Genomic DNA, 25817 nt, shown 5'->3' on the forward strand with positions numbered 1-25817 from the left:
TTTGGCAAGGTACTTAACTTATAAGCTTGCATATAATTAGTATTCAACACATGTTTATAAACTGACAGATAGACAACATATAGGAGTAAATAAAAATTATCAATTGATACTCTTTTGTATTTTACTCTATTTTAAAAATGAGTTTTATCCCCATAATAATTTTTTTTTGGAATGGTACCTAGTGTAGTGCCTGTGTCAAAAAGATTATTTAACAGACATTTGATAACTGAATGGATGTAGCTAGTTTTCATTTGCAGAACATGAACACCACCACTGTGGGTAACTTCTATATGTTTCTTGTGTTTAAGTTCTGGCAGGCCTTCCTTCAATATGCCTTTTTTTTTTCTTTCTTTCTTCCAGTAACATCTCATGCTATGTCTGTGTTACGTGTACAGGTAGTCTTCGTTTTTTAAAGATTCTGGAATTGCAAACATACCTGTTTTCTAAATTGTATTTGTAACTGCAAGATCCATACTTGCTGCATGTTCTCAGTCATTCACAAACATGTTCAGAACAGCAGAACATCTGCATTGCCTGATGCACACTTTCCCAGCTGAGATCAAAAAAGGTGATGCAAGGTCTTCTTGTTCCAGCTTTCATACTGTAAATTAGAGTCCTTTTCATGGTCTTTTAGTGCTATTTTTTCAAAAATGTTTGTGCTTTTTGTTGGTGATTTTGCTGTTTAAAGTACTCCCAAGCACAGTGCTGAAGTACTGTCCGGTGTTATTATGTGCAGGAAGGCTGTGATGTGCTTTACAGAGAAAGTACATGTGTTAGGTAAGCTTCATTCAGGCATGAGTTACAATACTGTTGGCCATGAGCTCAGTGCTAATGAATCAACAATATTTAGTGTTAGATACAGTGTCTTCACATAAAAAAAAACATGTGAAAAGATGGTATGTATTGATTGGTCGATGAAAATGTAACCAGAGACCCACAGGAACCTAACCCTATATTTCTCCCAGGAGCTATCATTCAGTATTTGCTAATTCAGTGTTTACGATGACTTATAGAGCAAAACTATAGCAAACAATGATAATTAGTTATACCACTCATGGTGATTAATATTTGGTAATCAGCCTCTTATAGGGTCCTAAAGTAAGGTAGAGGTGGTGGGGATCAGATTGGTTTGCAGGATCTTATGATGCCTTCTGTACATCCCAATACATTTTGGCATCATGAGACTGAATGCCATCTCAAGTCCAGCTTCCAGGAGTAAGCACTGATCACGTTTTTACATAGTATATCTCAATTTTGCCCCACACCCACTACCTTTGCTATAACTATTCACGCTCTGTATCAAGCAGTGGAACATCATTTGCAGAGATGGGATGAATATGTAATTTTTGACTGTGAAGTGTCTTTGTCCCCAAGGATCTCATCAAATGTTCAGTTCGGCGCTCACTATGCAACAGCCAATCATTATAGGAAAAAGACTGTTTCTAACATCAGGGACTCCAATTTTATCCTCTCATTGTAAAACAAGACCTACCTAGCCAATGTAGAAGAGGAACATAGGATAAAAGGAAATGAGGAGTGTTAGAAAAGAATAGAAATGTTATTCAAGGAAGGAAAGAGAGAGATGCAGATTAACACAGACTGAATTTAGCCCAATGTGCTTCAATACAAATGTTCAGTAAAGCTAAGTCTAATTCTACTTGAAAACTCCCCCTTTCAGAATCTCTGCAACACTATGAAAACAAACATAAAGAAATGTCTACCTCTAACCCTGTTGAAAATCTCTCCTATCTTACACTCTTTACATTCTGTGGTGGACATATAATGCAATTTTAATTATGGAAAACTACAAAGTATTTGAAATCTTCTGGGAGTACACACACTCACACACACACACACACACACACACACACACACACACACACACACACACCAAGGGACAGTGGATTTAGTGGAAAGAGTTCTAAGCTAAGAAAAAAGGGCTAGGTTCTAATTACCTGTAAATGGCAAGCTGCTGGCTTTGTAGCGAACCTATAGTTGAGGCTAAGTCTCTGCAATTTGTTTGCTGTGTGTTTGCAGGTTAGGCAGGATTAACTTTTTTTAATTAAAGTATAGTTGACTTGCAATATTATGTTAGTTTTGGGTATACAACATAGTGATTTAATATTTTTATAGTTTATGCACATACAATATTATTAACTATATTCTCTGTGCTATACATTACGTCCCTGTGACTTATTTTATAACTGGTAGTTTGTACCTCTTAATCCCTTTCACCTGTTTTTTTCATCTCTGACCCTCCTCCCTCTGGCAACCACTAGTTTGTTCTCTGTATCTGTGAGGTTAAATTCTTTATTGTGATCTTCCATCTCAGCATACCAGCTGAGAGAAACAAATGCTGTATTAGGCTAAGAACTACAAAGCAGAAAGTGGATTTATATATCCCTCTCTCTAAATCCCATCATTGGGAGACCATCTAAGTTCTTTGGATTCATACATCGAGAAGAGCCAGCAACCTCTATAATTCTATATTATATAAATATGATAGAGACCAACATTCAATGGTTATATCCATCCAGTTTTGTCTCAGTGGTTATTTTGGCTTGCTTTGACTAAAACAGTAGTGCACAGGAACTCTCAAGATGGATGTGAGCCTAGAATTCAGGTACAGTGTGTTAGGTGATTAACAGATGGGATGAATAGTTTCTTTTTACCCATAACATCATTGACACATTTGTCTGCTTTGAAGACCAAGTGCTCACTTGGCAGTTTGCTTTGGCAGCAGAACTTTCTGAGTTGGAAAAAAATGTTTATAGAGGTGGTCACATTTCTCACCTCTTTGTTAGCTATAGTAGTAAATTCAAGATTTAAAATTTGTAGTCAAATATGGAATTTTATAGAACACAATATGAAAGCCAAAATAGACACCAGGAAAAGTTATTTTCACTCCTATGACTCTATAGTGAAGGCAATCTCAGATTTAATAGTTATTCCAAAAGAAAAGGAGGAATAAAGCTTCATTGTAAAACACAATATTATAACAAATGGGGGAAGGATTGTAATTTCAATGCAAAGAGAGAACACTAGTATTGCTTTACAGAATATGTGGCCAATCATGTTTAATTGAAGCTATTGCAGTGAGAAGTAACAATTTGACTTCTAGGGAGTTTCAATTGACAGTATTATATTTGTGCAACGTACATCCACTAGAGGAATAAAAGAAACTTTTATACTTGTATGCTGAAAAATGGAAGTATCAACATAAGTTCTGTAAATCTTGCAAATAATAACAATATAGCTAGATGGAAAAAAGTTTCTTCACTAGATCCACATAGCTTAGAGAAAAAGAATTTCATTGAAATGTCACATACTTATCATCTCTTTCCCTAACCCGTCTTTTGCAATTTTCCTCATTCTTCTGTATTCTACTATTCCACCATCTTTAATTAGTAAGAACCAAAATATAGGGATATCTTTGCATCATCCACTATGTTCCTTAATGTCACCCCATCATGGATGCTGTGATCCTTGGGAAGATGCCCTTTAAACAGAAACAAGGCTCTTTATAAGATGGCACTAAAGTCTCTTGAAGATACGTACTTGCAACCCACTAGTTAACATATAATTTTCAACTATTTCTATGAAGTGATTGGGGTGTTACCCCATTTTGTCTCCACAAACACTTTAAGCTGCAAGAGTTTTTCCCCATCAGAATCATTACTCAACAAATATTGATTGCATGTTGCATGCAAACATAACACCATATAAGGTAATGTGGAGGATGCAAAGGTAATACGCACCTGGACCTGACAACATTTTAGTGGGAAAAAGAAACAAGTACTTAAAATATTTATCTAACTTACGTTACAGGGTGAGAATTGTCCTAAGAGTTGAAAGTAAACTGTGAGACAGATTTCTACTGAAGGCTATGCAGAGGCTATAATGGAAGGAGGGGAAATTTTCACCTGAGTGAGGGTAGGATGTCCTAAAAAAAAGAAAAAAAGAGAGAGAGAGAGAGAGATGCTCAGGTTACTCAGGATATACAGAGGAATTTGTTTAAGGTAATTGAAGTATAGACTAGGTGAAAAGAAGTAGTGGATGTTAAGGGTGGGAAAATGTGTAGGACCCAAAATACCAAAACCCTTGAATATCATTGAAGTGGTTTGAACTTTATTTTATAGGCAGTGAGGAATCACTGAATATTTTAAACAAGTTAGCAAAATATTCAGAATCATACTAAATATAGAGTGTGGATTGAATAAGGAATGAGATTGATGGTAGAAAGAAGGATTAGGAGGTTATTACAGTAAGGCTCAGAAAGGGTAATAAACTCCAGAACTAGAATATTTCACATTTTGAATTCTCTCTAAAACCAATTTTAGATTTCCTGGATTTTATCAAAAACATATATACCCATTAAGATGGAGCCTTTATTCCAAACTAGGGTCTATAATGCTTCTTTTTTTTTTCAGATTTTTCATTATTCGTATACTGCTTCATATGTGATTTACAATATACACACTAGGTAAGTTCTTTGATTTTCTGGTTTCCATGAGCAACTGTCCAACTAAATTGTTGATGTAGGTGTTAATTTGTTCATGTAAAAATATTTACCTTTTTTCAAGGGAAGTTTGGGAGTTAAATCCTCCAGAAGTAGAGGACTCCATCTTGCAGTACGCGGCCTGGGGCGTCCAAGGGCAGCAGCTGGTAAGCACAGGCATTGGTATGCACTGAGTACTGTCAGCCAGGGCCCTATGGAAAATGCTACAGAAGCCACTCGTAAAAATTGTCCTATTATACTGGATGATTTTAATTTACCTTAATATCTTTTATCTAGTATTTTAATTTAAGAATATATCAAATAGTACCAGTATAATGTTATCAACTAATTAAAAAGAAAAGTTTATAATGTGTGATTAAACTGCTAGTTAATAATAAAACCCAGAAGAGATCCAAGAATACTAAGGCCTCGTTCTGTAAAATTTCTGTTACATAATGTTTTATTTATTCTTAAAGCACTGTTCATGGCAAAAATGTAAGATGGAAGTCTACACTTGACAATGTTCTCTTAAGACTTTTTTCTCATATATTTTGGAATTATCACAAACTCAAAAAGAGAGTGATTGATGTATAAAAGCAGTTTGAGCTTCACAATATTCTTGAGTCTCATGGGTGCCTGGATATAAACTTTAAGGGAAAATTGCTCAGGAAGTGGTATTGCTTGCTTGTATGGCTTGAGCATGCTCAAAAGTACTACACATGGCCAAACTGATTTCTAAATTGTTTGTGTGTTTATATGCCTACTAGCAACAATGTGAGAATCCCCTTTGTTCCATATCCTCATGAACACCTAGTTTTTCCAGACTATTATTTGTTAATAATGACATTATTGCTTCTTCCATTCCAATTTTTCTGCTTTCTAATTTATTAAATTCTTCTTGCACTAGCTACCCTATGAATGTGCCTAGTTATGGTGAGGTAGTTTCTTTTTTTGTGGGAAGATTTTTAAAAATGTATTCTATTATGATTGTAACAGTAAGGTTTAGATTTATTTTTGAATAAGTTTTGGTAATTTATGCATTTCTAAAAGTCCATTTCACCTAAATTTTCAAATTTTTAGCATAATATTTTTATAACTTCTTAGTGTTCTTTTAATCTTAGCATGTGTTGCTGTATTTTTTCTTGTTTCCTAATATTATTTATAAGTATTTTATTTTCATGATCAACTTTGGTTGATATTTATAAATTTCACATTTGTCTTCTCAAAAAGCCAAATTTTAAATTTATTTGATCCTTTCTAGTATAATGTTAGTGTCCTCTTTTTCTGTTCCAATAAAACATGGAAGACTATAGAATTTTCTTTAAATGGTGCTTAATCTTCATCCAACAATTTGATAGTAATACTTTTAATAGTATTTAGTTAGAATATTTTTAAAAATTTATTGCATATTCTTATTTCAGGTGTGTTATTTTGATGTTTGTTTTTAAATTTACAAAAATGTGAAATTGGTTTTGAAGCTAATTTGTAAAGTTCAAAAACAGATCTTTGTAATAGTCACTTAGAAAATGATGACCTAATGGCTTAATGTAAACTTTAATAAATGTTTTCCCTGCGATAGGTACAGTGTTTTATATGTGCCTATTGGGTCTATCTTAATACATAATTATGTTTTACATAATACATAAATTAAAGTTCAATAAGTTAAAGTACATAAGACTTTAACTCCTTAGTAGTGATGGTGGATATATGGTCTTTTTCTTTAGTGTTCTGTAGGTTTTACATTATATAATTTGAACTATGCTTTTAAGAATGAGGGGGGTTAAATGTATTTTAAATACGTCTTTTAGTAAATTGAAATTCTTCATATTCTTATCAATATGTTCATCTTATTTGCCTTTAATAATTCTGATCAACCAACCCTAACCCTAACCTTTAACAGAAGTTAGAATCCTCTAGTTTTGTTTGTTTGCTTGTATTTACTTAGAATTGCTGCTTCAGTAACAGCTGAGTGGGTTGAGGTATGTTTTTTAATTTCCCATGACCATCATTTCATTACGATAATTTAGGAAATATAAATATTTTCCTTAAAAAAGTGCATATTATTAGTTTTATTCCATTTTTTAAATCTAAGAAATACTTTCTTAAGCTAATTGGCGAAACAGATATTTCACATCACAGTAAGGCTGTGGAATAATGTACTATAACTAAACAATGCATCTTTTCATTAAAAAACTTCTGGACCCTGAAATATTCTGGACGTGAATATACCTGAGATAGAGTCTCGGCCAGTGGTTGGTTATGTGACTTTGGCCAAATCATTTTTCCTCTCGGCACCTCATTTTCATCAGTAGTAAAATGAAAGCATTTGACTGCTTTTTGACCTCCCTCATATTACATTCTATATAATTCTAAATATTATAGTCTATATTTAACTGGGATTATTTAAACCTTAAAGATTTACCAATAATATTGAGAGAAACATATACAAAGTTGCCAGACATTAGACCCGAAGCTTCTTGAACATCTTTATGGTTACATTTTATAAAGAAATCCTGTATAACACAGTGTATTCACTGCCTTATCCACACTAAATGGTTGAATAATTGATTAAATTATTATGAAGAAAACAAGCCAGTAATTTAAAATGAAAAAATATTGCAATGGTTCAAATACCGTAGATTATAGACAGTATATTTGCATTTATCCTGTGTCTATTTTAGACATGTAAAACAATGTGTTTAATATACCTATGTAGGGCTGTCTCTAGATCCATTCCATTATGATATTCCTGAAGAGTGGCGGCAGAAGCTGCCTAAGATATGCTAGATATGAAGATGCAGGTCTGATTCAGAGAAGTCAAGGATCAGTGTATTGATGGACAGTAGTGAGTGGGCACCAGGAAGTGGGCAGGCGCTGTAGTCCTACTGCTTCACTCTGCTGCTGTCAACAAGAGAGCTGGTCCATTAGGCCAGAGGGAAATTCTAAACACACAAAATGTTAGAACACAGAAACCCAAAATAACTTCATGTTCCTGTCACTGGAGAGTCCTTAGGAAAAATGTATAAAACTTTGATTAGTTTTAAATGATTCTTTTTCTCCAAGCCTGAGAGCAACCTACACCTGTGCCAAAATAAGTTTTATACCCTAAAGGAAGTAGTATTAGTTGTATGCATTTTCTTTAATGATTCCTATTTGTTATTGATTCCTTATTCTTTAATATATTTGAGAAAATCATAAGAATACTAAAAATTTACAAAAATCACAGATCCTCTCATGGGGGTCATTTTGCAGGTGATTGAATCCTCATCCATTACTTACTAGCTGTTGATTTTGAGACAATTACTTAATCTCTACATGCCTTAGTTTTCTTATCTTTAAAATGGTGACAATAACAGTGCTTTACTAATAATGCTATTCTGGTATTTAATGTATAAATACAAAGCATTTTGAAAAGTATCTAGCATGTAGTATTTTAGAGGTGTTAATTTTTACTGTTTTAAAAAGATTAAAAACAATGTGTCACTTGAATTTTAACTTCTTCAGGAATTTTGGTGTTACTAGTTTTTTTGAGAAATAAGCCTAAGTTCTTTGTCATGGCATTTTCCAAAGTCATTTGGGAAAATTTGGGGATAAGTTCTATTCTTGTTGAGGTTATTTTTTGTGCAAGTAAACATAAATTCAATATAATTAAAGGGTGTATCTCTGCAAATGGCTAACGGTCCATTTCATGTGAATATGACAGGCTTTGTCACTATTTGAAGCCATCAGCAAAAGTCAGCGATATGATTATACCAGAGATGAGCCACTGCAGTACTTTAGTTTTGCATTAAATTAATCAGAGTCCTGTAGTGTTTATAAACTAAGAACAATTGATTTTTTCATCCTTAATTCTCACTCCCTAATTTTATTTGCTGTAAAATAAATCCTTGGCTATAGAGAAGAAAGGTAAGAGATTGGGCATAATTTATAGATAAAGAAGGTCTGAGTTAGAATTCAAAGGATGGAGAATTTTTTAGTAACAATAGGTGTAGGGGAAAACAGTTTGGTTGTGGCCAACTTTGTGGGAAAAAAACCTGACACAATACAGCATGTATTATTTAGAGAAGGCAGTGAGTAGACCACTTCAGCTGTAGCAAATGTTTTATAAAAAGAAATGATGGATACTGAAGCAGGAAGAATTATGTTAGTCATTCAGTTGAAAAGAATTCTGGTTTAAGAGGGCGTAGCCTTTTTCTTTCCAAAATAACTTCATCTTATAAAAGTTAAAATCACTCATTGTAGAACATTTGAAAAGTCATATAATTATATGAATTCATGTAAATTCATATATAAAAGTTAAATACACCTTATCTATAATTTTACCGTAAGAATTGAAAGCTTCTAAAAGTCAGATGAAGTCTGAGCATAAGAAGGAAAAAACATTTCACTGATTAAAATACACTCTCTAGAATCAGAAAAAACTCAATTCAAGTTCAGATTCTGTTTTTTGTTTTGTAACTTATGGAAGGTTGAAAGCTTTAAGCTTAAACTTGCTCATTTTAAAAATGAAAGAAAATCATAACTACCCCCAGTTTTGCTTGAGGTTTAAATGAGATAGGTAATGTGCACAAGTTAAGATTTTCCAGTAAACAGTATTAATAGTGTATATAGCTATATATGTATATGTGTATTCAGAGAGAGAGAGATTGAGAACCTGCCTCAAACAACTATGGGCGCAGTCTGGCTGGCTGGAAACTCTGATAAGATTGAATATCACAGTCTTGAGCTGCAGTCCTGAGGCCTTCAACTCATTGGATAAAGACCAACCACATGATTCCTTACTTAAAATGAACTGATTGTAAATGTTAATCATATCTGCAAACTGCTTTCACAGCCAGACTAGTATTTGACCAAACAGTCAGGCACCATAACTCAGCCAGATTTACACATAAAATTAGCCATCACAGCATAGTAAGCACTCAATAAATGACAGCTATTAATTGGATTCCCACTTGTCCTTTCATGTAATAACATAATTAATTCAGAATTTCATCATCTTTCCCCTAAAAATTTTTGCAGCTTATTTTCTAACGTCCCTTCTTCAATTGCTAGCCATTCTAATTCACACCTGCAGAGATATGGTTAGCAATGCCGATCCTTAGCAACTCCCACAAGGTTATGAAATGTCACTGAGATGACACACAATGTCATTGATGTGACACACAAGATGTGACTAAGTTGTCACATCATCTGACTCCTGACAGTTCATCACAGAACAAAGTACAGATGCTTTTCTACCTGGACCAAACTCTGTAATTTCCAGAGGGTGACACAGGGCTGCTTTGTGCTCCGAGTGATTCCCCTTTCTATACCCGTTGTTTTCTTTTCGTCAGAACTCTTTGTCAAATACTTTCCCTCCTCTTCTCTGGTAATTTTTCCAGCATTTCTACATCTAAGTGAATTGCTTACTTCCCAAGATTCTAGTATTGTTCTATTTTATTTCAAATTTTTACAGTATTTTATATTATTTATTTACATTGCTGTCTTCCACCACAAAACTGTAGTCTTTTCCAGAGCAGACAGAAGAAAGAATATGCTAAATGTCCCTCTCTTCTCTCTCTCTTTCTCTCTCTCTCCTTTTATCTCTCTCTCTCTCCCTGCCTCTGTCTTCCCCTCATCTTCCTCCCCCTTCCTTCTTCATAAAATTCATCTTAGCACAAGGCAAAATGTAGATTTAATAAGAAATTAATGAAAGGCTAACAGTTGTTTCCATGGATAATGGGATGCCAAAGAAGGTTTTGAAGATGGCATAATATGAAAAGAAATCATTCCTGAAAAGACAGGTCTGGCAGGAAAGTTTAAAATAGAGTGTAGGTAACTGAGTCCAAAGGCAGAGAGCTAGGTTTAGAGGCCATTAGTATAATCTAGAACTGGTTTGACAGATAACAATATATTTAAGAGATGAACACATCAAGTTTTAAACTGAGATCTAAAATTTGCAGTCCAACAATAAAAATTGTCTTATAAATACTTATTCAAGTAAATTAAATTATGCATATATGTATGTTTTTACATATTTTTGCAAATAATCTCATTTTAGACTCTTAATTTATTTAAACCACTTTATTGAGTACAAATAAAAGATTGAGGGCTTCCCTGGTGGCGCAGTGGTTGAGAGTCCGCCTGCCTGCAGGGGACACGGGTTCGTGCCCCGGTCTGGGAAGATCCCACATGCCGCGGAGCGGCTGGGCCCGTGAGCCATGGCCGCTGAGCCTGTGCTCCGCAACGGGAGAGGCCACAACAGTGAGAGGCCCGCATACCGCAAAAAAAACACAAAAAAACAAAAGATTGACACATACAAAAGGCTGTACTTTGCACTGAATACATACAAAAGACTATAAAACTTGAGATGAAAATAAGTATACACCCATGAAACCATCAGCACCTTCAATGGGATAAACACATCCATCACCTCCAAAAGATGTTTACTGCCCTCTTTAATTTTTTGTGTGATAAGAACACTTAACATAAGGTAGACTCCTTCTTTAATATTGCTAGTACTTTTTCAGTCTATTCAGGATAAAATAAAATCACCATACCCATTCTTCCGATGGCATAAAGCTTTAAAAATATCCAGTATGTTACTTAATTTATCACAATTTAGGTGTTTAGAGAAATCACTTTTCTACATTCATTATCTATATTTTTGAAGAACGTAATGTTTAGGTAATTCTCCAAATACAATTTATCAAACTTTCCTATCACCTACATTTTTAACTAGAGATTTACCTTAAAATTGTATTAAAATCTTAAGTGATTAGCAGTGGTTCATTGCCTCTAGGAGAGTTTCAATTTCTTTGGTGTAACTGCTTAAGTTTTCATTAAGATTTAATGAAAATTTACCTAATTAATTAATTTCATTAATTAATGTAAACATTTTGAACAATTTTATTGACTTTTCCAGGGTGACTTTAACCCTTCTTCGTTTAAAGGCAGATGTTTAAGGTAGCATTTTTCAAACATGTTGCTGAAATCTCATGTCCCCTACTAAAAATCAATATGATTTTGCTTCATATGCCATTGTGTTTTTCTCCAGTATAAAAGTAATCATTTTAATTGTCATTAAGATGTATTCAAGAAATACATGATAAGCATTTGCAAATATAAGATATACACGTGCATACTCATACACACACTACACACACACATAGTCATATGCACACACATTCACTCCCTGCTGCTGGTGTCATGTACATTTGAAACGAAAGTCTGGGGTTTAGAGTCCTAGCATACCAACATACCAGAGGTGACATAGAAGTAAATTAAGAAAAGCAGCCATTGAGAGTCAAGGTCTATTTCAAGTCAGTTCTTCACTGTGGTGTGTGTGGTGTGGTGCTCATTCCTAGGTAGTACATTGGTGCAGGAAAACTGCCAGAAAATTTATACCATAACATCCTCAAGTGTTTGTCATGATGACCTTTTCTCTTATAAATGAATTTGCACCTTTTTTTAAAACTCCACTTATTTTCATTAGTGGTGATAAATGAAAAACAAGGTTACTTTTTCATTTTACCCAGGACAAAATCTAATGATTATATTTTTAGTTCCAGGAAATAATAAAAGCAATCCTTCTTATTATATTCTAGTATTAGACACACCTAAGGTCTAATAGGTCTCACTTCAAGTTTGGAATCAGGAAAATCAATATCAAGAAGCTAATATGTTTTCTATAATCAATATTTTGACTGGGGATAACTGATGAACCATAATAGGATAACTGTGTTTGGATTGAACAAAAATACCTTTAAACTATCTCAACCATTTTGACTGATACATTTGCATTGTATTCAGGTGTATATTTACATTAGTATATCATGTAGGCAAATGTGACAGGAAATACATTCTCATATAAGTAAAATATGGTAACAGTATAAGTGTACATGTGTAAAGAAAAAATCTGCAATTACAGTGTACAATTTAAAAGAAAATTAATTTGCCTTGCTGTGCAATATAAATCTTAGTGTCTTGTAATTATTTAAACAGCATATTTATGACTTTTCTACAAAATTCAGATTTCCAAAAGAAATGGAAAATGAAATTACTATCCTTTATAAGCACACATTTCAGATTATTTCCCTCCAATTAAGTGTTGCTTATTTCAATGTAAGGAGAAAACTGAGCAACTTGCATACTGTTAGCTATACTCGTATTGCTTTTAAAGGCTTTGCACAGGCCTTATCAGAAGTCACTTGATAAGTATGTGTTGACTTGACTTTGATGATTGCCTTGGACTGTAAACAAACTCTCTGAAGGCAGGAGCTCAAATTCTGTAATTCTGATAGCATGTATAACTGTATATTGGACTATGGAGTTAGCAGGCATGGGTTTTCCATGGAAAATAATAAAAGAGAAGCTGCTTAGAGAAGATGTTGTAACCTGTGCCAGCTGCAAATGGAAGATACTTAGATGCTGACAGATGCGAGGCCAGCCCTGACCTACATTTAGATCTAGAGAGTGATAAGAAATATTGCCAAGCTTTTATCTAGTAATAATAATAATATTAATAATTAAAAAGCAAGAAAAGAAAATCAATTCACTGTATGCTATTTGAGAATGCCTTTTTCCTGTGCTATGTTTGTAGTGTTTTATTCAACATTTAGAAAAATCAAATGGAAACCAATACTGTCATATAAAGTACCAGTTTTAATGATGGAATGTCAGAAATCTACTTCTCTCTTCTCGGGGGAGATGGTAGTCTTTATCCTGATTTAAAGTGCTTCGTTTGGTTTAATCCAGCATGAAATATAAAATTTCATAGAACTTCTAACTAGGTCTTATGAACTTGTTACTTATTACGGGTATAAAAGGCACAATGTCTATTCCAGGAATTCACAGAAAATAGACTTAAAGGTGAGAATACTCACCTTTGGGAACACCTACAACATGGACCTCATCTTGCAGGGGGAATCCTCTCTGAGGTGATGGAGCGGTTTCCTAGAGGAAGTAACCAGCAAGTTGAGTTTTGGAGTTATATACTGGTGCAAGATTTGGACCTTTATTTAAAGGCATCCCTCTGACTATAAGGAAGCTCTCAATATGAAAAGAAATAGAGTAGACTTCTATGCAATCACATGCTTTAATTCTTTTATTTATACTTTTAATAACAGAAAACTATAACTTACTATTATTTCCAAATGTGAAAAGATAATAAAGCAAACTAGAAATATAAAATGTGCTAGCAGACTTGTACTGGAAAGAATAACCATAAAAACTCATTGTAATAAAACTCCCTATATTTCCCTTAACTTATATTTAAGCAATTTTGAGTTATTTAGTAATAATGAGGTAAATGCAACAGCCATATCTTTTCCCCTATTTGTTTGTTTTCCAACATAAATAGCAATTTCTGCAGCACTTCTTGTCTCATGCTGCTCCTAACATTGAATTAAATAATATATTGTGGAGTAAGAGCCAGAGAGATTCTAAGATTGCACATTTTTAAACTATAAATCTGGATCATACATAATCCGATGTACTGAATACTTTGGACAGTTCCTGCTAAGCAAACCATTTGAATGGAGTAACAACATAGATGATGATCAGTGAAGGTTTCTAAATATTAGACTCTTTCTGTTTCATTGCAGCTAAGCTTTTGCATATCTATTATTCTTACTTTTAACCATACAGGGTTATCCTACAGTGCTGTCAAGTCATAGTCCTTCAACGGTCTAAATAAAAACTTTAAAAATAAGATTATAGTAGTGTTTTATTGTAAGATGTGACCCATGCTACACAACCCCTGAGGTATAAAGATTCCAATTAGGAAAAGTTCAGTATTCTAGGGATTTACTGTTCTTTAGTAAACGGCATGAAGAGAACTCTCTGAGAGAAACTGTGCTCTGCATTAATTTCAAGATTCCTCATGTCAGAAATAACTCCAGGCATCCTTTACATGGTGTGGTAGAGGAGCTCTCCCCTTGCTTTCCTTCTTAAGAACAACAAAGAAACTGAACATGTGAAAAGAAACTCTATATTTTATGATACTTTGAATCGACCACAGCCTAAACTATAGTCTCTGAGAAACATGAAGTAATAATTCTCCAGAGCCAGGAAAAGTTTGAAAGCAGATATATACTTTAGTAGATTTCAGAAACTCAGAGAAATAGACAAATTGAAAATTTTAGCTGGTAATTTCAACACTTGTCTTCCGGTTAAAGATAGAACAACTATACAGAAAATCAGTGACGATATAAAAGAATTGATCGACACAGTCAATCAACATGACATAATTGACATTTACAGAACACTATACCCAAAAATTACAGAATACAGGGCATTTTTAAGTGCTCACACTGGGTCATAAAACAAACCTCAATAAGTATAGAAGAATGGGAATAAAACAGAATATGTTCTTGGACCACAAAGGTATTAAATTAGAAATCAAAAATAAACATAAACTATACACACACATTCTTATTGGGCTACGAATATATCCAATAAGAAATATAGTGCTATATATCTAGCAATTCTAAATATAGAATTTATCCTGTGGATATATTGCACATAGATCCAAACACATAAAAAGAAAATTCACTTGAATGTTATTTATAATTTAAAAAGCAGAATAAAAGAATAGAAACAACTTAAGTCATCATTATGAGACTAATAAAATATATTAGGGTGCATAAAATAATAAAATATTAAAAAGCCATTAAAATTAGTATGATTCTTCTACATGTGCAGATATGCAATGCCATCCACTAATAAACGTGAATATAATTAATCAGTATGCTTTCTTTTTAAGTCATTGTAAATTTTTGAGACTTTGTTTCCTTTGGGTCTTATTTCTAAAACCAAGGTGTATTATCTTGGTAGCTCATCCAGTTTTAATCATATGGTTAATAAAACATGTAGTAAACAATTCAGTTAGCATGAATTCAGTTCTGGTAGCATTTATTACTCCCAAATGTGATGACCTTCAAGAATTTAGTTAGTAAAATGTAGAGAACATTTTCTATAAAAAAAAAATAGCCACTTGAGTTTTTAAAGAATAAGAAGTTTGTCCTTAGAATCTGCTATGTTAGTCACTAGAGAATTCCGTTGGAGTGAAATTAAAGAACGGCTGAGACATTTAAAATCTAGAAGCAGAAGATGATAAATCAAGACATACTTTGGACAAAACTACAATAGTTATAGCACAATAACATGCAGATAAGGCTAGTCGGCGGCATACATTTTTTTTTTTTTTTTAATGAGGGAAATAGTGGGTTTGTTTCTTTGGAATCATGATTTTGGCCCATGGGCCCAGCCACTCCGTGGCATGTGGGATCCTCCCAGACTGAGTCATGAACCCATGTCCCCTGCATCGGCAGGCGGACTCTCAACCACTGCGCCACCAGGGAAGCCCTAAAAATAAAGAGATTTTACAGAAGAAAAAAGTTATTTGAAAAGACTTTGAAGGAAGATCTGATTTATTTGCTCTGGATGTTTGGCTTGTTGTATCAGAGAATCTAAAAGGTGAAGAAAAACAAAATAAGGGATCTGCTGGGACAGAGAAGTGTTGGCTTGGTTGGCCTAGAATGTTATGGTGACTAAATATTTGGTGGATTGTAAACGCTGTTTTTAAGAAAAATATGAAAATTTTGCTCTAAATCAATCAATTAATTCGAGTCAATCCTTGATGTTTAATTTCTCAAGATGAGTTTTATTATTGCTACTGAAGTTTGCTGACAAAAAGTTTACCCATATCTTGGAGAAGTGTTAATGCAATTTGAAAGCTGTGAAAATAATAGATCTTTAAGGATACAAATAATGATACAGTTACCAGTTAATTTTTATTTAAGGTAATAAGACTTATTTTAAATTGCATTTTTAAAAGTTTTAGAATATTTGGCCTGTAAGATGTTCTGATTTTTTTTTTAAATTGTGGTCAACTGTATTTAGGAAACGTTATATAATATGGTGGATTTCAGTGTTTCAAAATGAAATTAGCAAACTTTGAAGGATCCTGAATTGAAAGAAAGAGAGGGAGGGAGGGAGGGAGAAAGGAAGGAAAAGAGAGAGAGAGAGGAAGGAGGAAGGAAGGGAAGGAAGGAAGGAAGGAGGGAAGGGAGGAAGGAAGAAACTAATACTGTTTAATTCAATATTTCTTAGTTGTTTACCCCAAATCAAGGGTCAGCAAACTTTCTGTAAAGGGCCAGATAGTAAATATTTTTGGTTTTGCAGGACAAGAGGCAAAATCAAGAGTATTATGTAAGTTTTAATGTAACAAGGCAGAAAAACACGTTGCCAGAAAATTCTATTGAGGTAATTCAAAGTAAAATAACAATTAAGTGTAATGTTTTATAATACATATCTACCAATAAGAAGAATGGGATTCTTTTTTGTGGGATAACTTTTCACCTAATTAGGATTCCATGTAAGTGTTCCCTCTCATCAAATTAATTACACATGTTGGTCTGCAAAAACCATTCTTAGTTCATGGGCCAGGCTAGATTTTGCTCATGCACCATAATTTACTGAACCCTTCCATAGACCATGAAACTTTTTTTTTCATATAATGCCTATCAGAACTAGTATTTTTATAACTAGTGTTTTAGAATATTACTTTTCTGCATTGAGAGCCAGAGAATGGTAAAGCTGATAGGCATGAGCCTCATATGAAAAGGATTTTTTATAATGAGGTGGAAGAATTATGTTCTAAAGGAACAAAAGGGAGCAATGAGCATCTTGAGGTATGAGATAATAAGCAGGGGTCACTAGAGAGGGTGCCTGGGTAATGATGTCCTCAAGGGAGACCAGGGTTCAGATATGGCAAAGAGGGAGAAGGAACCCTTAGAGAAGTAACAAAGTAGAGGGAAATAGGTTGGTTTTGGAGTGCCAGTTTTCAAATATAGAGTAAAAGGGCATGGAAGGTTGAGTGGGTAAAGGGCCAGGGAGTATTGAGTGTTATTATAGGGATGATGACATAGTGGAAGATAAGTTGTTAGTGACAGTAGTTAAAATCTGGAGATGTCTGATACAAACAGGAATAAATGACATGAGAGATTTCACTGATAAAGTCTGTGTGAGGAAAGTGATCACTAAGCCTGGGGCAAGGAGACTTAATTGCTGCAATGATGGGATCCATGCAAAGCTTGATGGTCTTCTTTGCTTGAACCCTGTGATGAAGGATTCTGGACAGCAGACTTACAGCCTATGCAGCCTAAATGATTTTGAGGAAGTAAATTCTGGGTGTATTTCCTCAATTCTCATTCTCCTCCTCCTCTTTTTCATCTTCCTTCTCCTTCTTACTACTTTTAAATTCCCAGAAAAGTCTTTTATTCAGGGACATTGTTTTGAAAGTTTGTCAAGCTGTCATTTTTTTCACCTTGTCTTATTCCATCCTCCATTTATAAACCCAAGAATGTATATGCACTGGTGATATTCCCCCTCCCCTGCCCAGAATCATACTGTTCATTTGCTTCTCAGTCATATTATATCTCTTCAAGAGTTATGATACCAAGTTATCAGTGGAGGATGAATTTGGACTTTCCTATTAAAACATCTTGCTATCTGTCTAAACATTGATTTTCTATCTCTATTAGTCTTGGTTTTGTCTATTCTAACATTAAAGTATTATATGCATCGAACTTGGAAATACACCCACCTCCCACCAAAGGCTAATGTGAAAGAAGTCCATTTTAAGAGAGGGCATATTATTTGTCTACTGTATTAATGCCTGTAGAATCAGGAGACCCATATAGGAAAGGTGTTTGGAGGTTCAGTTTGAGATATCCTATACCTTAGTTGTTAATAATACAATATCACTGAGATAATTGAGATTTCATTTCACTTCCTGCTTCTCCAAGAATAGAGAGTAATTATTTAAATTTACTCAAAATGAAATGAAAGATTCTATGATCATGATTAAAAATTTTTCAAGACACTTTATCCATCTTTGTACCTCCACAAATGGACCAATATTATTCTAGTCAGTTTTTAAATAGAACTGCTTTTCAGAATGACTAGTAAATGGATAATTGTTAAGAAAGATCTCATTCTTATCTCCTTATGTTTCCCTCTCTTCTCTCCAGCTCTCCAACAAATCTTTCATATCTATAGTCTGGCTTCATTCACCCGCTAACACACATCTCTTTGCCTTGTCATTTCTCCCCCTATTCCTTCTGCTTTTTGCTATATAGTGTGTTTTCAACATATGATCATTTAAACCCACCTTTTCTCATGCCATTTCCTCTACTTGAATTTTGTTTTACCTTTCTCTGCCTAGGAAAATCCACCTGAACTTGTAAGTTCAGCCAAAATGTCTTGCCTCATCTGAAACCTTTTCTGACCCTCCTATTCCTCAATCAGACTCAAGCTGTCTTGCGTCTTTATTCACATTCTAATAATGCTTTGTGCATCAATATGTCATACAAATACCATGTAGTTTGTTAATTACTTCTTGTTTTTCTTATCTTTCTTATTTTAAACTGTGAATTCATCAAGTACAGGGACTAAGACTCAGTCAACATTGTCTCATAGACATGGTGCATAGTAGGAGTATAGTGAAATTGCAAATGAATAAGTGACCTGTATAACCATCGTTCCTCCATGTGTGCCCCCATACATGTGGCTTGCCATCTTCTTTCATCTTTAAACTTTCTTCATTAAGAAACAAAAATATTTCAAGTAGTAAATATATATAATTATATGTGTCTTTAAATAATATGAAATGTCTGACATTAGCATTTTTAAAAAGTGGTATCTCACAAGGAAGTCTATTTTCTCTTCAAGGTAGACTTTTTCTGTTTTGTGTGTCAGTGTCTCCCCAAGAAAGAAGAAAATAAAACAAACACAGACAAAAACTGTACTGTGTGATGGCAAGTGGATGAGATTTACTAGGGCAGAGATTGCCTTGTAGATGGATTAGTACATAAATCCTAACCAGTACAATTTGCTTAGAATTTTAGTGTAAAGAATTTAGCCTTTACTCTTTATGGAATGCTGAAAGTTTAATTGGACAATGTCGCAGTCAAAGCACTGACAGAAAGGGTCTGTTTTGTCATTTTATTGTATGGATGCAAGTGAGGAGAACTGAAGAGAGGGAAGCAGTGAATAAACTATTGCAAACACCAAACATGAATTAGTAAAAATCGAAAATGACTCTTTCAAACATCCTCTTACATTCTTTCATCAACAAAATAAAAAGTTATTAGGGTATATTGTGTTACAGTTACACATACATCAGAGATAGGGTTTAATTATACCCCACTGTAGCAGACAGATAACGAAGCACAAGGGATAATCATTTCTGTAGACTCTCACATGGGGAAAAAGAAGAAGGAGACAACAAGGAAGTATTTCAAGTGCTTTTTGTCCTGCATTTCAAGTTATGCTTGAATTTAAATGACTCTCATCCTCAGTTGATCATTAACTCAATTAAATTTAACTTTATAAGAACATTAACTAGAATAAACAAATTAATTATGGACATAAGACATTTCATTACTAAGTTGAATTTTTATGATTATTTTACTCATATCCAGTATTTGGGGAGGATACAGTAAAAAATGTTTAGATATTCTTGTATTGAAAAAAAAGGCCTGTATTTTTCATTTGTGCCCAGGGACGCCTTGAAATTGCCTGAAGTGGAATAAAGAGTCCAGAGCTGTGGGTAAAATGTGCATGGGAGATAGCCAAGGCTGGTTCCACCTACTGCATTTTTCAATTTGTTTTCTTATCAACATGCCCATAAACTGGAAAGCATTAGGCACAGACACATTGATAAGCATATGAGAATTATGCTTCCAATCTCCCTCAATCCTCAGAATCTCTTTTTTAAATTTTGGAGTCTCCATTTGAAATACAAGGAGTTACAATACAAATGTAAAATCAAATTGTTTTAGCATCAGAGAATAAAGTGTATATGCACCATGCTTTTTGCTAATCCTGGGATGGATGAAAGCTGGAAAGAAACAGGGGTTAATTTAGCTTGCTCCCAACATAAGTGACAGTGAAGGGCTTTCTTACCCATGAGGCTTTGAAGGTTAAGCTGCCGCATGTCACCTGGTAATTAGGATTCCTGGAAGTAAGTGAGAGACATGGATTCACGTTCATTTCAACCGAAAATGAATTCATTAAATAGATTTCTGAAAGCTCTCAGAACCAATGAGAAAGTTGGAATTCCAGGACTGGAAAATGAACAGGAGCCAGGAGGGGTCAGGCATTGTTGAACATAGGATTTGTTCCGGAAAATTTGATTACAATGCCACGGGAATCTGTGATTAGGTTACTGCAACTGGCAGCTACATCAGTCTCACAAAGAGCACTGCCAGGATTAGATCCCATGTCTCTTTGATAGAAATCCCATTTTCTACACTTTTGCTTTTATTCTTGTTTCCCATTTCAAGTTCTACTGCTATGACACATATTGGGCAGTAATATGTCCCGCTAAATTAATGTCATCATACATTGGTTTTGTTTTTCTTTACTGGCCATATCTACATTAATTTGTGTGTGCTTGTATTGGAATGCAACATTAGATTGTAAGATCTCGTCCTTATATCCCCAAAACTTAGCACAGCATCTAGCATGTAAACAATCCAGATACCTATTTGGTAAATGATAAAGGACTAGAAAAAAGGGTAATAAGACAAGAGATGGAGTGGTGAAGGAACAATGAAAAAGAAGAAAGTGGAGTAGAGGAAGAAATGGGTACACAATGACTAGACAATACCATCCTCTAGCATTCTGACACATAGAAATCATCACATTAAAGTTTTTTTTAAATAATATAATAATGTTGATTGTCTTCAGTGTGTCGCAGTTTATTTCTTGGGGCGCATAAGAATTTTAAATTAATTTTTCAGTTATCAAAACGATCAATTTATCATACAGTCTTCTCTTACCCTAAATGAGGTTTAGGGAATGACACTGCCAAGAGATAGTCTGTTGTTACATTTCATTGATTGGAGTTGGTTTTCAATTATCTGTTTGCTTGTTTTTATCTGGTATCCATTTTTCTCCTAAAAAAAAAATGGATAAAAGGGCTTTGGAATTGGGGAGTGACTTACATAATTATGAATTTAAGGCAGAAGGATATATTTCACTTCTTTGAGAATGCATAATGTTCTATAAAGGTTTTACGAAATAAGAACTCTTTGAAAGGGTTTCCTGATATGAATAATTGCAGATGTCAAGGGATGAGAGTTCTCTGATAGTGATTCTATCTCTAGAATGTCAGGTACTAGTGCAAAGGTGACATGAATGATTTGAGTGAGTTATTCTATCCCAGAGATGGTTCTGCAGAGAAATGAAAGCAGTACTCTATAACCCACAGACAGATTTATTCAAAGCTAAAATGTCAGAGGTAATCAAACTATTTAACTTGTGCTCATAGCTTTACTTTGCATTACATAAATGGGCTCTCAGAATTTATTACACACTGACAAAGAAACAAAATTTTTATAAAGTTGAATGATATACTGTGGCTTTTAGTAAAATATTGATCATCTTTAAGGTAGCATTTTCAATGAATTATGATTACTGATAAAATTCTGCATAATTTTTTCCTTTTTCTTTAAGTTAACAGAATGCAGCAAATAAGCAGAGCTGATTCTTGTGAACAATCCCATTTTCACAGTGCCCAGAGTAGAAACAAAGCATCATTCATATACCAGAAGACCCCTGATTTGCTCTTTACTAGTGCTACCAAACCAAACTTGGGTCTGCTCACCCACCACACAGCAAAGCTAATCTACTGACACTGGGTTGTGGTGAAGGCAAGTACAGCATTTATTTGCAGGGTGCCAAGCAAGGAGAATGGGTAGTTCATGCTCAAAAGACCCAAACTCCCTGATGGCTTTCAGGGAAGTGCTTTTAAAGACAACATTTGGAGTGAGGGTTGCAGCTTGTGGACTTTCTTCTGATTGGTTGGTGGGAGGTAACAGGGTGATCTTTCAGGGACCTTAATCATCAACCTTCTGGTTCCAACCAGTCTTGGTTCTATGTGCTTGTGGTCAGCATACAGTTACCATCTTCCACCTGGGTGGGGATCTTAGTTTTTGCATAACAACTCAAAGATATGTGTCAGATTGTTATGTGTATTCCTTGAGAAGGAACTAGGACTCTGTTTTATCCCTAAACTATTGTTTCTTGACTGCTTTTCCTTTGTTTCTTCATTCCCTCACTTCCCTAATTATTAACTGCTTGAGTCTGTTCTTTGTAACTCAGGGAAGTCCTAGGAGACTAAAGCCCTTTTTCTACAAACAAGAAACTGGGGACACAGAAGGACTTTTATACCCAGGAAGACCCCACAGTGTCCTGCTCAGTTTCACTAGCACTATTCCCCGCCAAGGGTAATTATTATCATAATTTGCAACACAGTTGTTGACTATTACAAATAGCACTGCTATGAGCATTCTCATATATGTTCCTTGATATATTGGGTTCCCATATATGCCCATATATTGGATGTATATCCATATACATTTTTGTTATGGATATATATCCATATACATTTCCTTGGATGGAGTTGCTGAGTTTTACAGTTATGCACATATTCTGTTTTGGTAAAAACTGTTACATATATTTACAAAGTGATTGTACCAATTCACTCGCCCACCAGAAGAGATGAAAGTTCCAGTTGCTTTACATCCTTGGCAACATTATTATTGGCTCTCATTTTCACTTTAGCCATTCTAATTGTAAAGTCAAAATACTCTGATTTTTTTTGTCTGCTTATATTCTTTCGTGTTACCAAAAGAATCTGTTATATAAATCAAAATAAGGACCTTTTATTTATAAGTTTACACTTAAGAGTCTTTAAAGAATAATTCCTCTAAGTGTTTCCTAGACTGAAATGTAGCATATTGCTTAAAAGGGAAAATTTTACTTCAAATCCAATGGAATCATACCCATTAATGGAATATGGCTTAAATATTTCAAACATTTTTATTTATTTAAAAAATACTTAAATGTCTTATGTATGTGATGGAGTTCAAGGTGGCTTATTGATAAAAAATTATTATGTACATAATTATGTGCTTTAATACTGTCCATATGATAAAATTTTCTTATTTATTGAAAAATGATAACATCTGAAACTAATAATGATGCTAAATCACTACAAAATCTTTTGTGAATGATTTATTTCCAAAGTAATATTACATGAAATTCACTTTATTAACATATATTTAGTTTAATATAAATTATTTAAGAAATTGGTAAGTTGGAATAATTAAAAATTAAAATCTGTTCCTGGTAAAGCAAAAGGCAAAGATTCCACACAAATTTTGGAGCCACTATGGATCAGGAAGTATGACGAAGTTGGAGTATGGTTAGTGGTCCAGGAGCCAAAAGAAGCAAGGATATGGTTATCTGAATGTTCACATCTATTAGGGCAGGTTGAAAGATGAGAACTGCATAGATTTGAAGGGTATAAAAAAAAAAAATATATATATATATATATATATATATATATATATATACTGCTACTTAGTCACTATTGTTGAAGCTGGCATGCAAAAGCCACTACCAAAGGTTAAATGTCTTCCAGTTCCTAACTAGCAGCTTTCTCATATTTGCAGAAAGTAACTAGAACCCATCAAGCAAAGAAGCTGAGAAGACTAGTTTGCAAGGGAATTTTAGAATTGTAGATTTCAGGTTTCTGATGACACAGTAATAGAAGACTATGGCGGGTGGGGGGCAGGTGTGGGGCTGAGTACCAAAAGACAACATTCAGGGCTTCCCTGGTGGCGCAGTGGTTGAGAGTCCGCCTGCCGATGCTGGGGACACGGGTTTGTGCTCCAGTCCGGGAAGATCCCACGTGCCGTGGAGCGGCTGGGTCCGCGAGCCATGGCCACTGAGCCTACGCGTCCGGAGCCTGTGCTCCACAACGGAAGAGGCCACAACAGTGAGAAGCCTGTGTACCGCAAAAAAACACACAAAAAAGACAACATTCAATGTATGTCTGTTGGTGAGATCCCTGCTAGTGTAAGTTTGTATTAGTATTGTCATTGTCTGGTGCACAAAAATGGATTCATGTTGAAATAATTTTCTTGTTTTGTGCCTTTTGTCACTTGACAGTATCTCAGTGAAACACCTCCAGGTCAACTCATGTAACTAATTTATTCTCAAAGCCCGAGTGTTACTACCTGATGTGGATGAATCATAATCCATCCAGGCAAGCACTTTGATAGGTTTTCACTTTGACTCTTCATTTTAGCCATCATAAACACTGCAGAAATAAATATCACTCTTCATCATTCTGTACATATTGGTGGTTTTCTGTTTCTGTTTTTCTTACAAGACAAGGTCCCAGATTTGGGATTGCTGATGAGATGAAATATGTTTTGTTTTCAGTTGCCATGTTGCTTTTCAATATGCTTATCACATTTTATATTTTCACAATCAACATAGGAAAGGTCCCCTTTCACCACATCCCTGCCAGTAATATATGTTATCTGGGATAGTTTCTTAATTACAACTTTTTCCCAGAAAGCAAGCCACAGTAGAAGGCAACCCAAATACTATCCCAACTTGGCTGTGACTTTGTAGATTCTCTTACACCATTACAACATATGGGGATTTTTGAATGATTTGTAGTTTTCTAATTTAAAATTATCATAAAAATCACTCAAATCAGTGAAGGTGGAATAGCTTTTCAGTAATATTTCAGCTAAAATAGATCTAACATTCAATTATATTTCTGTTCTATTCTGATGTTCTTTTTCAATTAAACTGGCTGAAAGTTCATAAGAGTCTGCTCTTATAAGTTTGTATTAGGCATTGTCTCTGGTTAAATCAGTCACAGTAGGGTAATTTACATTGTAATTGCTCTCAAACCTATAATCCTAATGACTTTTAACCTCAAATGTTCATTTATTGCCATATGTCCATCACAAGTTGGCTGGGGCTGGGGAAGGAGTCTGTACCATACCTCTTCACCCAGCAATCCTGGCTGCTGGGGCATCCATCATCTTAAGCATTACTGGAGTAGCAGCAGGGGAAGAGAAGGCAGAAAGTTGAAAATTGGCTCTTACAGCCTCCTGCACAGCAATGACACATGTTGTGTTTAATCATTGGTAATGAGTAATATCAATTAACACATTGATAGAATAATTTCCTGGGTCATTTACTACATATTTCTCAGTTTGTCACAGCATATAGTATTTCAGCTGTCTTCCTGTTGCCTTTCTTGTGACTTTACCAATTTTGAATTATTTTGTAAGTGTACTAAGACCATGGATTTTGAAAAACTGCTTGGTCAGCTTGCTCTATTAGCTGAAAAATTAAGTGGTCAAATAGCTATCCATTTCTATTTGTTATACTGTGTAGGTGGCTCATTGAAGGAATTGATTGATGGCGTCAAAAATATTATGACAGTTTAATCAGTAAC

At 34.4% G+C, this 25817-nt stretch overlaps 1 protein-coding gene across 1 annotated transcript in view; it reads left to right on the forward strand.

The window, feature by feature from the left end:
- DPP10 (dipeptidyl peptidase like 10) overlaps positions 1-25817 on the forward strand; it is a 650987-nt gene that overhangs the window by 499713 nt on the left and 125457 nt on the right. The window contains exons 6-7 of the mRNA XM_060015722.1: positions 4431-4483; positions 4584-4665. Coding sequence (XP_059871705.1) covers positions 4431-4483; positions 4584-4665 — 135 coding nt within the window. The remainder of the gene's footprint in view (positions 1-4430; positions 4484-4583; positions 4666-25817) is intronic.

This window comes from Delphinus delphis, chromosome 7 (assembly GCF_949987515.2).
Source record: "Delphinus delphis chromosome 7, mDelDel1.2, whole genome shotgun sequence".
Taxonomy (NCBI): domain Eukaryota; kingdom Metazoa; phylum Chordata; class Mammalia; order Artiodactyla; family Delphinidae; genus Delphinus; species Delphinus delphis.